A 15,278-nucleotide genomic window follows, 5' to 3' on the forward strand; every position below is an offset into this window, starting at 1 on the left:
TTTTATTAGTCTTGTTTGTATGTTTTCCATGAGAGGCACTGCGCTGGATGAATTATAAGGATCAATTTAAGGCAACGGTCTAGTTAGAGAATAGAGGCCCAGAGATTTGCAGTTCATCTCAAGTCCAACGTAATTTAAACACGAATGGCTTAACCCTACACAAATCTGTCCGAACCAACCCAATTTCTAAGCTTAAAACTCAAACCCATAACCGTAAGCATGACTTTTGTAGATGATTTGGAGAGCCACGTGGTTCATCATTTATAGAGTAAACTAGCCACCTAACCCCCTTTCATTAAGAACAATCTCTTGTTTTTTTATGGTATTTTTCTTAATTAATCCTTATTTCTTTAAATATAACAATTAAAGATAATAAAATATGAAAAATTGATATAAGAATTGTTTATTTCTTATCATTACAAATATGTTACAATTAAGAAAATAAAATAAAAAACTATCTAATGATGGCTATTAATTCTACCATGCTCTGCCTCGTACAACATATTTTCAGACAATGGCAGTCGATATAAAATCTCATATTTACATTATCATGTCCAATCCCATCTTCTAACTATGCTGCTTGCATGTGGGTGTTTGACTCTGAATTCAAAAGTACAGATTCAACAACTTCCTCTTCCTCAGGCAGATCATCGGAAAACATCCCGAGTTGATTGAGGTTTCGGATAAAATGAGTGAATGATGGGAAGTGCTCTGGTGAGAAAAAATCAGCTCCCATTCTCTGATAAGTGAACAAATCAACCGCACTTTCACCTGATATGTTTTTCTTTATCTGCTCAAACCCGTGAGGAGCTTTAGAAACCACCGAGTTCTGCCCAGAAATCTCGACCCCGTGTTTTCTGCAAACCGTTCTTATTTGTGCCAATATTGACTCTGGGCTGGACAGGGACTCCTGAGGCTGATGCTTATCTGACAAATCCATTCCTGGCAAGATCATTTTGCATGAATTCCTTGCAAACATCTCTGCAACTGCTTCATAGCCATCTCTACTGACAGTGTTATAGAAGCCGGCTGTTAGTTCAGAAGGGTGCGAGCGTGTTTTGTACCATGAATGCATGAGAGGGATTTTGCCATGGACAGTTACAGAAGTGTCACCGAAAGAAGTAGAGGCAAGAGAGAGAAGACGATCTCCATGAGACAAGAGCTCGCTTGAATACCAGGAAAGGAAGAAATCACCATATGGAGAGTCCCAAGATCCCCCGTTGTCTTTGAAGAAGTGGTTCGAGTTTGGAAACTGGTCATAGCTCGGTGCATCATGTGGACCGCCAAGTCCCCATAATGGGTTCCCGGTTGCTTCAGCTTTTACCTTAAGAAGGTTCAGCATGTTTTTATCATAACATTGAAACTCTCCGACTCCAAGGATATTGCTATGACTTGCAAGCTGGCGATGAGAAGGATATCGTAGCTCCCCATCTGGTCCAAGACCCACTGTGACACCCTGCAAGAGCAGACATATATTAGCCAGTAATCATCAATGCACTGAATCCTAATACACTTTATGTTTAATCAAAGCATTAAAAAATCAGAAATTCTTACCGTAATTGTGGAACCAAAGAAATGTGAGAATGAAGACTTGAAGCTTTCACAAAATTCCTGATAAACTTGAACTGGAGTCTTCCCATTAAGAACTGGAACTTCATCAACAGCCAATGACAAGCACTCCCTGTAATGATTCCCTGACCGATCCGCATGGTAGATACTGGGTTCCGAATCACCTATCTGTGATACCCACTCAGGAAGGGGAATTTTTGGTTGTTTGCTACCATGGAAGCAGAGCGACACATGGAGCTTAAGACCTGCATTCTGAATCATCTCCGCAAGCACAAGGTATCCCGACCAGTCATACTTGCCCATCGATTCCTTCTCAACTATTCCCCACCACACTGGTAACTCCACACCGTCAATACCTAATAACTTCAAAGCTCTAAGTCCCGCTGCTATCGCTCGGGCATGGTTTACTGTATTGCAATCAGAAACTGCATCCAACGGCAGCCCAACAAATACTCTTACACCATCGAGCTACATAACAAGATTGCAAAAGACCATCATTTTAACACCCTCACAGTCAACAAACATGATTACTGCAATGATAAACCATAAATCATCAAGTACCAATAAAAATAATTACTGTAGCTAATTCTGAGAAAAAAGCATTTTGTCTTAACAATACCTAGTCCAGATTGTTCCAGAGATTAACTTGCACAAAAATTCAGCAGAAATAATTCAATTTCTAATTGCAACAGTGAGCGATTTCAATAACAAAAACATGGTTATTGCAATCATAATATCATCAATCCCAGTCAAAGAAAAATCCTTTATTTTTCATAATTTTGCATATAATTCAGCAAAAAAAAAATATGGGACATAATTTATCAGAATAAAACCTGAAAATTATCTTCTAAATAACTGTATCAAAATAAAATAAAAATCATTTCCTAAGTGAAACCAGCAACATCTAAATCTCCAAGTAAACAAGAACTACAGACAAAAATAGAATAAACGAAAACTTGGGTTTTGAAAAACCTTACCGATTTGGGTTTTGAAGAAGACCCGGGACGACGACGTCTATCGGATCGGACAGGCGAGGACTGAACAGCATTTAAAGTAAAGCTAAGCCCAGAATTTCTCCACCTTGTACTTTTAGTATTATGCAATAAAGAAACCCTTTTTTGAAAATTACAAAACCTTATCTCTCTGTAAGATGACAACTCACTCCAGCTCGTACAAATTTTTGCCTGAGAAGAGCTTCCGATCACTGAAACCTCCATAGCTACTTCGAAAGAAATTGAAGAAAAACAAAATGAATTATTACACAGCTAAAGCAAACTGGAAGAAGAAAGAAAGGGAGAGGTCGTATCGTGTTCGTGGAGAAAGAGGTGTTTTTGGATGTTTTATAGACGCTTTTGTGGGATTAATCAATGGGCACTGCCACTAAAAGCACCTCCACGCCACGTTTCTTTTTTTCTTTTTCTTTTTTCATGGTTTGTCATTTTTCAGCCATAAATAATTTTACTTTAGCATTACTAAATATTAAAAGGAATTGATAATTAAGAATTTTAAGAACATAAATTAGTCGTTAGATCATGATTTGAAAACGAAATATACTTTTTCTTCATATGAAAAGATAGATCATAATTAGTCTTCACCCTATGGTTTTAACTTAATCACTGAATTCTTAGGTGCATTAATGGAGTATCCAAAATATGTATTATTCTCAGGATAAGAAACACAATTATGAGATTAGATCTAAACATATTTTTTTCATCAAAATAATATTATCTTAAGATTTTGTTTCCAAAAAAAATAAAAAATAAAGAATCAAGTTAATGATGATTAACTTTGTATCCATGACACAAGTAGGGTTGATAACTTATGATCAGTAAAAACACATGAATGATCGATTTGGGAGCTCATTGCTACCTTGGAAAGGAACACACAATTAATGAAGAAATAAAATAATGAAATCATGGATAAGGTCTCACATGAATCCGTGACTAATGTACACGTATATACTTACAACATTAATTAGCATTGGATTGCAAGTATCTACTCAATTTGTATACTTATCTGGCAAATCCATATCCCAACTGTCTACAAGCATTATTATTTTTTAACATGAAAAAAATAAATTATACTAAATTTAAGATTCAGGTTATTAATTTTATTAGATTTAATAATCTTAGTTAATTTAATAATATATAAAAAAATTAACAACAATAACAAATAAATTGAAGAAAACAATTAGCTTGGGTCAAACTGACTTAACACTTAAAACCCGTAACGTGATAAATGAGATTGAAATAACTTTATAGAAAGATGGAATCAGAAAAATTTAATTGTAAAAAAAGACCTGGAAAAAAAACCAAGTCCTCGGGCCAGTCTTTCAAACTCATGACTCGGATCTTGAGGTAGAAATCATCTCACAAGAGACAAATCCAAAAAAATTATGAAGTCAAAAATTCCAATCCCATGAATTATTTAGAATAATATAAATATCAATAAAAAAAGCAGAGACCAAATCTGAAAGAAAAACAAATCAAATGGTTGTTTTGAGAATGTGTAGGGGAGGGCGTTGAAATCAAAGAGCAAAGATGATGGAAGAAAAAAAAAAGTTATCACACGTGTCATCTAGTAATGGAAGCGATGTCTTGAGAATTAAAACATCATCATTAAAAAAAAAAAAAACTATCTCCATTATCAAGGTCAATTGTGTTTTGTTATCAAGGGTAAAATTATAGTTCCAGGTTCTAATCCATAGTGTCTAAAGCTATAATAAATTTGTTACGGTAAAATATCTATCCCTTATAGTTTTTTTAAATTTTGTTACAAGAAACCTTATCTTGTATATTTCATGCAACCAATAATTGTTATTTCACCCCAAAAATATCTTAAATGTGTTTAATTTAATAATAAAAGATATAAATTGGAATTAGTTCATGCATTATTGAGATTGGAATTTCTCTTTAAATTATTTAAGAATATATCTATTAAATTAAGTTGCGCGTTTTTAAAAAAAATCTAAATGGTGATTTCAATAATATTCGAATCTTAAGAGAATATAAGTCTCTTAATTATCATCATATCCATTTTTAAGAATCAAAGACCTTCGACCTGGGGATAGACACTGGATAAAAAAGAGTGAGTCATGCATGTCTCATTCCTTAATAAATCAATCAACAGTCTTAATCCCGATGAGATGATGCTCATAGAATGATTGAATTAATAATAATGGTGGTGATGCAAGTGGGGAGGAGGGCCCTGAATGATTATGTGGATGCAGGGGAACATTTGGCCACTCTGTCGACGTGGAAAGGCCGACGGCCACCTCATGCCGACGACCATATCCTTATTATTCTATTTCAAGAATTCAATGATGATGGTGTGGACTGGGCATGACACCTGGGTCTCGCTGAGTGGCCAATGGTTTTGTTGCCGACTCATTTCCAGGCCAGATTCTTGGTAAGTTCTCTCCGAGAACAGATCTTCTGGCCATTGACAGCCGACCATTTAATACGTGGATAAGAACATTTCGGTCCCTGTGAATAATACATTGTCGTGGCTGATTTTACATCGAGTTCTCCCTACTAAAAAAAAATAAAGTTTTTTTTTTATGGTTTTGATGTAATTATTATATCAAGAATATAAAAAATTTGAAGTATTTTTATTTGAAAAACATCATTATATATCAAACACAAACTAAATAAGAAAAATGAGGAAAATAAATCCATCTAATTACTTGACAACATTGAGAATTACAGAGGAGATAAATGATTTTTAAAGTGAGAGGATATTTCCAGTATGTTTATCCTTAATTCTTCTTGTTAAACTATAGATGCATTCAATCATGTATTTTTTTTTTATTTTTTTTTTATCTCTTCCATCCTTACGGATATGAATGACTTAATTATTGGAGAGCTAGCAGCTAATCAAGGAAGAAACCACTTAATCTTCTTCTTGTAAGAAATTACAGACACGAAAACAACGTAAATGATGTAATAAAAGGAGATAGGCTGGATGTTCGTCGTCCACAATTAATGGACCCGCTGCTGCTAGATAAGCACATAGCATATGCTCGAATCTATGCATGGCCCCCATGAAACGTCGTAAACAATTTGAAAAGAATGGATCACCAAATTAATTAATTAATTTAAATGATCGACGTCGAAATAAAACAAAAACCTCTCATTTCTTACCCTGTCATGTTAGGCCGAGGAGGCAAATATCCACGACATCATCGATGATCCGTGATGATCCATTAATTAAAATGTGGTGGCAAATTGTCTCAGGGGGGTTGATGTGACCTGCATTTTGCTCAACAAAGGATACTGCGGCCACGGCTGGGAATCTCAAGTGCTCGGCGCTGCTGTAGTTTTTGACGGGTTGCTTGCGCTTTTTTGACCACGTTGAAGCCATCCCCAATTTTGCATTGGATAGCCAACTCCCTTTTCATCTCTCTTCTCTTGTTAGGTAATTGTGGTTGATTTGAAGAAGCTCTTCAAAAACATTTGATTCAGAGCACTGTCATAATTAAAACCCGTCTAACCTAACCCCAGCCAGGTTTTATAAGAAAATAAAAAGATTTAATTCATTATTACCTTGTAAAAACCCGAGTTAACATGGTATTTAGTCATTCTAATTAAGATCCAGTCAAAAATATAAATATTTTTTTTAAGAATCAAGGTTAGCCCACCGAATACTCAAGCCTTGCACGACGAGGTCAGATTTAGGATTACATGTGCTATTACTGTCAACACCAGCATTTGTTATTTTAATTTCCTGTGGTCCAATTCATGGTTGAACAATGACAGCAATAACGACCATTTTCTAAATATATTTTAAAATATCCATTTATTATTTGACTCGTGTGTTTTTGTTGAAAGTATTCAATTAATCCCTTCGGCTTAGAAGATCCCATATGAATGAGTTCCCAAAACCAAGGCAGGAGGACTCAAACATAGGGCTTAGGTGGATCTAGGCCACCCCACAGAACAAACCCTGCCCTAGTTCTTAACACTGATATTTTTGTGACAATTATATATAATGGAAAATGTATGTCTTCTGTGTTTCCATTATTTTCCGAGGCTCATGTGGCTGAGTATTTTGCTTGCTTCAATCAACGATCCATGAGGTGTGTTACGGGCTCACAATACACAACCATACATGCACATTTCATAGTTGAGAATTAATTGAGAGTAAACATTAATAGAGCTCTCCATGATCATCCTCAGGTGGCATATGGCAGTATTCATGCCCACACTGTCTTGGGTCTGAGGCCAGTAAAATAGACGTTCAGCACCGTGTTTAAAAACGACCAGCGTAGCAATCATAACTGATAACAAGAAGAATAAATCACCCAAACCATCATTTTACCCGGCTATTAAACCTGACTAGACCTGGAAATTTAGAATGTTAACCCAATTACCCACCGACTTGCCCTAACTTGAACCACGTTTCAAATCAAATATAATAGAAGTTATAACTTGAGTCATGTTTCAAATCAAATATGATGTGAGTTGATCGACCTGTGGTGAGTTAATCAAATTAAAATAATTTTAAAAAAAAATTAAAAATATGTTATTTACCCGCTAAACTCATGACTCAAATATTAAATAGAGTTATAAATTATTAACAATAAATTAGATCATAATTGCCTATTATATATATGATTTTGATAAAAATCATATATGTAACAAGCAATACCAGATTGAAAAATTATTAAAACAAAGGTATCTGAAACTAAGAAATGTCGAAAAATATACGAGTGAAATGATGGGCTAGGCCAATAGTAAATAGTAGTAACAGTGAATAAGTTGACGTTGTGTAGATTATAGCAAACACATAATGAGCTTGGGTGGCATCTGGCATGGCAAGCAACAATCTCCAATACCATTATTATCTTTGCAAGGCACGAGACAAGAATCATTTAAGCTCTCATAATAGTCTTTGATGTGCTATAATACCAGCAAAATAGGTGATTGTGATACACTGCTTTCCACGTAAAATTGATGAGTCACAGGTAGAAATCGACATGCCAGAACGTAGTAATTTTTCAAGTCCATGGCCATGCAACTCTCTCCTTGTATCAGGATAGTTGAAAGGTAATGATTTGTGGAATCCTAGAAGTAATTGAGGTGGTGGTCCTGGTGGACAAGGCAGGCCTCCTTCTGGTAGCGGTGGAGGGGGTCGAGGAGGCTCAAAAGAAGTGTGTGGAGGTGGAGGTGGAGGTGGAGCCGGTGGGCCAGGAGGCCCCACAATACCTGGAGGTGGATCCTGGTCTAGGACCTCCGGGTCCAGGAAGACCCTCTCCATGCGAAGGCCCTCCTCCAGCTCTCAAAGTGGCGAGTTGCACAAGTGCTACTAGTGGAAATCAGAAGGTAAATTTGCTGAAAGACTTGGATTACTTATCGAGAAATTTAGTGTGAAGTTGCATCTGGGTTCAGCCGTTGAGGGTTTTGTGAGTCTGGGGCCAGAGCATCTTGAATTTTTTAGGCACGGAGACTTAAATTTAAGCTACCCAGTGAAGCACATATTCGATGGTTAACATCGGACATGATAAACCAAATCCGACGAGTTTCTTCTAGCAACAAAATATGCTTACCAACCTAGGTTACCTGGCTACACCTGATTTCCGACCTTCCCTTCTCTCGGCACATACTAAGGCAATGGTCAATTTTGTCTTGCTCTTTCGTAAAGGAGAAGGGGGAAGAAAGAGAAGCAAAAGTCCAAAACAAAGGAGGAAGCTTTTGTTGGCTTAGGCACTGTTTGGCAAAGAAAGCATCATTTTTTGTGCTTTTGCTGGCGAAACGCAAGTGCAATTGCAGTGCACAAACGCGCACCTAATGCTGCTGGATCGTCGCTTCTATTATGGTTGATGTGATGCTGCTGTGAAATATTAGCTTGATATATTGAAAACAGAAAAGGAATAAACGCCGACTCTCTCTGTTTTTTGCAGTCCTTTGAATTACTAAAAGAAATGCATAGTTTGTTTTCTAGATACTGGCCGTTGATACTTGTCTTCTCATCATGTGTTGAAGCTGAAATGGTAGCTGCCACCACATCATCCTTTTAACTTCCATTGTTTCTCTGGCAATCAAAGCAGACTACTTTCACATCTCACTCTTTACTGGGAGTGGGTGGGTGATAAATACAGCAGGCAAACGTAAATATCTTTCCTGGTTCCTGTTCTCCATTGTCTAACAAAGGCACATGTTTAGGTCATTCAGGGGGGGGGGGGGGAAAAAGTGGAAATACATATCAAGCAAATTTGCCCCAAAGCCAGTGGTAAATTAGAGGGGCGCTGTAGCCATAAACTCAATAGAATGGCTTGTCAGGCCAAATTTTGGCAAAAGATGGAAAGAATTATAACTGGTTCCAGCCAACACTGTCACGCACTCATTATACAATTGAAAGGAATGACAGTCAAAGTAACAATCATAGGCATTCTGAGTTAGGCCCCAATGTCCAATATCCATGTAATTTATTGTGTCAGTGTTTTTCCATTTTCATTCTGTAAAGAACTGCAGAGCATCCCTCACATCGATTGATGGGAATACTTATTCCACATGAATATAGGAAATGATGGAGGCGCTCAGAATGCCAGGACAGCTCAGAATGTACAGGTGAACCTTAAAAATTAGCAAAAAATACTCCAAACACAAAATGAGTTCCCAATACAAATTCATTAATCTTTCCACTAACCTAAATAGAGTTTTTCTAATGAAACAAGAAATAACAAAAAGAACATATACAATACTAGAAAAGTTTCTCAGCATACAAAATAATGGAACAAGAGACGAGAAAAATGAATATAAAGTTATTTTACCTCTCCTTGCAATTTAATTGGCTTTCCCGGAATGGAAACAAGCACAGCATCAGCAGCTTCTGCAGCCTCATGGATAATCTCACAAATAATAGGAATTATATTACATGCCGTCTTTCTCTGACTTGAGCAGCATTTTTATCTCTGTTTCTTTCTTTTTGGAGCGCCAACTGCAGCTGGATCCACCAATGGCCCTGACCAAGTCTGGATATGTGCTTTTGAATATGAGAAATTTGTGGTACTGAATGGGACATCAGGTGGATCAAAAACAGGATCGATGTGATGTGAAGAACCCAACGGGTAGCCAAGTGTCCCATCTTGGTGCGGAGGAGGAAATTTCTCGCTTTTGCTCTTTGCATTTGCATGAGTTATTAAACGGCGCCTCTGGTAAGGGAAAAGGAACAAAAGGAATTAATTGTAGAGGAATTAACACCAAGGTGACAGTTGTGAAATTACAAGTCAAAAGGAGCAAATCTGATGAATTAACAATCATTGTGAATCCCTTAGCTTATCATGCCAAGTAGTTCGTGTGTTGCCTGCAAATAAATACATTCAATTCCCTGCCATTAAATGATAAGTCACAATGCATGTGGAGGGAACACCATGGATGAATTGTTTAAATCACTAAAGAAGTCCTGACACAAATGTGATGCAAACCTACACACATCCCACTGCCACAAAATCCAGTCCAAGTTCAGTTCTGATAAAGGGTTCCTGTTTGTTGCCTAACTATGAGATAAACAATTAGGCTAGTCAATCTAGACAGTAAATGCCTGAGACACGCAAGACACATGCTGCTACCAAAAATTGATCTACTGGGTGCTAGTTGACTGGGACACATGACAAATACCAGTTAGACTCTTCTATTGCATATCCTTTGACATTGAGAGAAAACATAAAAAGAAAAGGCACTTTTTTCCATATGGAACCATAATAAGGTTATTAGTTCTTTCAATAGTCCATCATACCCCTACATTCATAGAATACACGTAATAAGGGAAACTCTTTCTATAAACTAGCATAAACACTTCCTAAAACCAAGCATATACATGCATCACCCAGTGACCGCAATGTTGCGAAATGCCATTTTCTCACACCCCAAACTTTCACCAGAAAGCTGTAACCAAATCCATATCTATAGACTATGACCAAAATTCAGGAGATATATATATATATATATATATATTCATGGGCTCCCAAGTACATAGCTGTGTAATGATTTTTTCTGAAACAGTAAAAATTTGGAGAATATGACCATCTGTGCTTGATTGGTCTACACCAGCCCAGAAAACTGGTGCAAAGACATTTACCCAGCCTATTATCCATAGGGTATATTCTGATTTTCCCTTTCAAATACTTTGCATCCATAATCATCCATTTTACCTTCACCCAACACCTCCAGTATTTGTGCCATTCTTCTGCTGGGGTTAGTTTTCCCAAGAACTGAAGTGGTTTACAACTTGAGGCAACTATATAGTGATCCATGCGATTCTGCTCATGAAGAAGAAATGTAACCGTTTATGCTAGACAGTGCAGAACATGTCTGACCAAGGGGAAGTACTTTGCAGATTCCTTTTCCTATAAAAGTCTACATAAAGCAAATGAAATTGCCTCTAATGTAAAAGATAACTGATTTCCTTATCTAGCAAATGCATAGAGCCTAGCAAATTTATAATGCAGTGAAAACAACATAAACATAAGAAATGTAGACCTGTTCATGGAGAATGCAGCTTATCTGACTTACATCAAGATTAGCTTGAAGTTCAGCATTAGCTTCTGGAGCAGGATTTGCCCTTGCAACCCGGTCACGTGAGCGTGCCTTCTTCATACCATCAGCACTAGCCTTCCCAACTGCTCTCAATCTACAGCAATGAAGATTGCTACAAATTACATAATGAGGCAGAGGGAAAAAGGAAAATGTAGAAGGTGGCACAGAAATAATAAAGGAATAGATAAACTACACATGCATAAATTCATGCATCAATGGATAAAAGGAGCATAACAGGAAAGAAGAAAGAATTATTAACATGATGTTTTCTGCAATTTGAGTATTATAGGAGAAAATGCCTTACAGGTGACCTTTAGTTTATGAAAGGGCAGATAAACATTGTCCTATTTTTTTAACATGATGTTTTCTGCAATTTGTGTTCTGCTTTTTTTTCCAGCGTAATAAAATACCAGTCGGAGTTTAACTTTCTTCACATTCTAGAGATAAAATCTACCATGCAAGTGACCGAAACAAATATTAAGATTGAGCATATTCAAGCCACCCCACCTTCTACTTTCTTCATCACGTAATTTAGCATCCATTTCCTTGCTCGGAGGATATTTTGGAAGACTGGAAGGATCACAAGCATAAGGCTTGGTAGTGAAGAACTGAAAGACAAAAGAACAACCAATTACAATGACATAAAGCCACAATAGTTGAAAAGAAAGAAGCTTGAATATATTCTAACTGAAAGCTGCTTGGCACAGTTTTGGATATAAAAACCGTGATTTCTATAAACAGCAGTGCTTAGACTACGAATGCAACCCATTCTAACTAAAATTCATTAAACCAAACTGAATCAACTCAGGGTTGGCCAGTCCAAAAGCTCATTCAAGCTGTGCTTCTTTACTTTACAAGGCCTTTGCTTTGAACGGAGTTTCTCACTTCACTGCTGAACTAACAATCCTAAAAAAACTTTGATCTCCCATAAATTTCAGGGAAAAACATATTGTACTGAAGAAAGCATGTCATCTTTTAACAGATTACACAGAAACATTTCCAACAACAGATGATAAAGAAAGGTGAATCAAGAGTTTTGACAAACATTAATGGCTTCAAGTGGGTTTAATTATCAGTAAGTGATCCAAATCCTGTCTGCAGTAATACTAGATATGGTCAGCAGTAATCCTGTAGGGAAGCAAATAATCTTGGTTAGGTCAGAGGAGGCCTACAAATGTTCAAATCCAACCAGGGTTGAACAGTCGATAGCTGAGCTAGGAGAACACAGGAGCTTGGTTTGAGTTCTATCCAAGTCCAACCAGTGCAAAGCAGAAACATTCTATCAAATAAAGAAAAGGCCAAAACTGAACATCCAAAATCCTCTGCTCATTCTCCTTGATTGCATCAAATCATGTCAAGATAGCAAAGTTTAAATAATAATGAAGAGACCAGAGACAATCCTGAGAAATAGTAAACTGCAAGTAGATTATGTACTGCAGTGTGTCTCAGAGTGAATGTAACCAAAGAAGCACATTTTCAATCAAGTGTCCTAGTTCATACACATCACGGTAGAATATAGTGGAAGAAGATGCTGCTGAAGAGAAGATGTAGTAATGTATTATGGAACAAAGACTCACTTCACTCCTCAATGCAGCTGTAGCAGTTCGACGTTCTGCTGGGTCAATTGCAAGAAGAGTCTCAATTAGAGGCAGTGATGATGGTGGAAAGTCTTTAAAAGTCTCAGCTATACATCGCTTGTATGATTGTTGGGGCTTAAATATGGTTGCATGTGGCAGCTTTGACTTTTTCCAATACTCTTCAGATGGGGAGCCACATAGTTTAAATATCTTGTGTAGTTGCTCCACCTATACAACAACCATAACAACCAAGCCTTAATCCCAAACTAGCATTCAATGATAAAATTAACATTAGTATACAAAGAGAAATCCTTCGCATGCATAACAATAAAAGCGCTTCTGCTACATCATTTGATCATCTTTCCAATAAACTGCTAAAGTGTTCACTTTCTTGGTCAGCCAAAGCAGTAACGTAAGCAAACAAATGAAACACGTAGTTAATGATATAACAAGAAACATGTGACAAAAGAAATAATTGACATCCTGCAACACTGAACAGTCTAGATGAAGCATCTCTGGATGATGTAAGAATGTGGTGGTGGATGAAACTGAATAAATCAATAATGTTACCTCGGTACGACCAGGCATGATAGGCTTTCCAGCCAATAACTCAGCGAGAATGCAACCAGCACTCCAGAGGTCCACACCAACACCATAATCAGTGGCCCCGAGAAGAAGCTCTGGGGGTCGGTACCATAGGGTAACCACCCTGCTAGTCATAGGCTGCTTGTGATTAGGATCAAAAAAGGAAGCCAGCCCAAAGTCAGCAATTTTGAGAACTCCATCATTGCCAATAAGAAGATTTGAACCTTTAATATCACGATGGAGCACACAGCGATTGTGACAATGTTCAAGGCCGGATAACAACTGATGCATGTAACATTTCACCTGCCATATTCTTACATATAAGATGAAAGCCACATATATCAAATCACACAAACAACAACTAGCACAATAACAAATTAACCACCTGAGGCTCCGTGAACTTGATATTAGGACTCGCTGCAAGTCCAGCTAAATCATGTTCCATGTACTCAAATACAAGATATAAACTACAAGACATCCTTGATGTCACCAAACCTTCTAGTTTCACAACATTGGGATGATCCAATCGACGCAAAATCAAAATCTCCCTAGCCATGAACTTGACACTCTCGGGCTCCAAATTGTCAAACCGAACCTTCTTCAATGCAACAATTTTCCCCGTCAATGTATCCCTGGCTTTGTACACATTACTATATGTCCCTTGCCCAATCTGAAAACAACAGCAGCAGCAGCAGCAGCAACAGATTAATTACAAAATCATACCCCACCCTCAACAACAAATAACTTAAAAAATCAATAACTCAGCTTATTCTCTTTCTTATATTCTCAGAATCCCATAAAACAAAAACCCATTTCATCAAATAAGCTCAACACTTCTAAGAACATAATCACATTCTGTCTAATTATAGCAACATTAAACAACAACCACTTGCGAAATCGAACACTGACACACAAAAAAAAACAGCACATTATCATTGACATTAACCAACTTGACAACAACAACAACAAAAACATATGTACCTTATCAAGTTTTTCAAAGGTATCAGCGCGACGAGGGGTCCAACCATTGATAGCTTCACCAGCAACAGCAGAGAGCCAGGAAGGCCAGCCAGCAGCAACCTGTTCACCATGTATATGCTTAGGAGCATTACCTAATCTCGGATTAGGTTTTGAAGACCTATTCCTCTTTTCTCTTCTCCGTCTTTCCTCCACCACGTCATTATTATTTCCCTTCTCATTTTCTCCATTACAAACCTCATTCTCCTCCGCCTTCGCAACCCTAACTTCCACTTCTCTCCTCCGCTCTCCACCACCACCCTCTCTCTCCACCGCACATTTCTTCGCATTCAGCTCTTTCCCGAACACACACCCCATTTGCTGTCACTCTTCTTCCTCATTACAGTCCACAATCCCTCCTCTCTGTGTCACTCAAAAACCCTTATTAGCAATCGATTTTTTATTTATTTTTCTAAAAAGGAACAAGGGAGGGAGAGAGAGAGAGAGGTGGCTTTTTTTGAGAGAAAAGGAAAAGGGGAAGTAATGATTTGGAGTTGGGCACACCACAGTCAAAAAAAAAAACTATGAGTTGCTTCTTCCTGCTGTTGCTGTGCTGCACAAAACAAGGAAAAAAGCATATGCTGATGGATTATTATTATTATTATTATTATTATTATTATTATAGGGCATGGTTGTAAAATTCAAGACGTCGGACCTGAGTTTAAACTGGTTTGGATTGGAAAAAAAAATAAATCTGATTGACTTGGTGAGTAACTCAAGATGACTCGTTGATTTTATTGATTTTTGACTTGGATTGATCAAAACTCGGATCTCAACTCATTCATTAAAAAAAAATATTGGGTCAAAAAGAGTTGTTTTGATACTTTTAAAAAAATATATATATTGGGAGGTCGATCATGACCTTTCCTGGATCGGGTCTTGCACCTGCTTATCAGACACTAAAATATAAATATATATTTTTAATGATTTGAGTTTTTTTTAATAAAAAGTAAAGAGTATAAAGAGACTGTGGATATGTTTTCTCGCAACTTGT

General features: G+C 37.1%; 2 protein-coding genes across 2 annotated transcripts; both read right to left on the minus strand.

Annotated features, from left to right (window-relative positions):
• Positions 1–387: 387 nt before the first annotated feature.
• LOC7454257 (inactive beta-amylase 9) lies at positions 388–2,979 on the minus strand. The gene is made up of 3 exons (XM_002312714.4): positions 2,547–2,979; positions 1,555–2,037; positions 388–1,456 (listed from the first exon to the last, which is right to left on the minus strand). Exons 1-3 carry the CDS (start codon positions 2,784–2,786, stop codon positions 572–574), a joined length of 1,608 nt encoding a protein of 535 aa, XP_002312750.2. The 5' UTR covers positions 2,787–2,979; the 3' UTR covers positions 388–571.
• Positions 2,980–9,132: 6,153 nt separating this feature from the next.
• Positions 9,133–14,833, minus strand: LOC7454258 (probable serine/threonine-protein kinase At1g54610). The gene is made up of 7 exons (XM_002312715.4): positions 14,249–14,833; positions 13,653–13,937; positions 13,253–13,570; positions 12,683–12,910; positions 11,613–11,713; positions 11,082–11,199; positions 9,133–9,721 (listed from the first exon to the last, which is right to left on the minus strand). The coding sequence occupies exons 1-7, from the start codon at positions 14,600–14,602 to the stop codon at positions 9,476–9,478; spliced, it is 1,650 nt and encodes a 549-aa protein (XP_002312751.4). The 5' UTR covers positions 14,603–14,833; the 3' UTR covers positions 9,133–9,475.
• Positions 14,834–15,278: the final 445 nt, after the last annotated feature.

Source organism: Populus trichocarpa, chromosome 8 (assembly GCF_000002775.5).
Source record: "Populus trichocarpa isolate Nisqually-1 chromosome 8, P.trichocarpa_v4.1, whole genome shotgun sequence".
In the NCBI taxonomy this organism is placed as follows: domain Eukaryota; kingdom Viridiplantae; phylum Streptophyta; class Magnoliopsida; order Malpighiales; family Salicaceae; genus Populus; species Populus trichocarpa.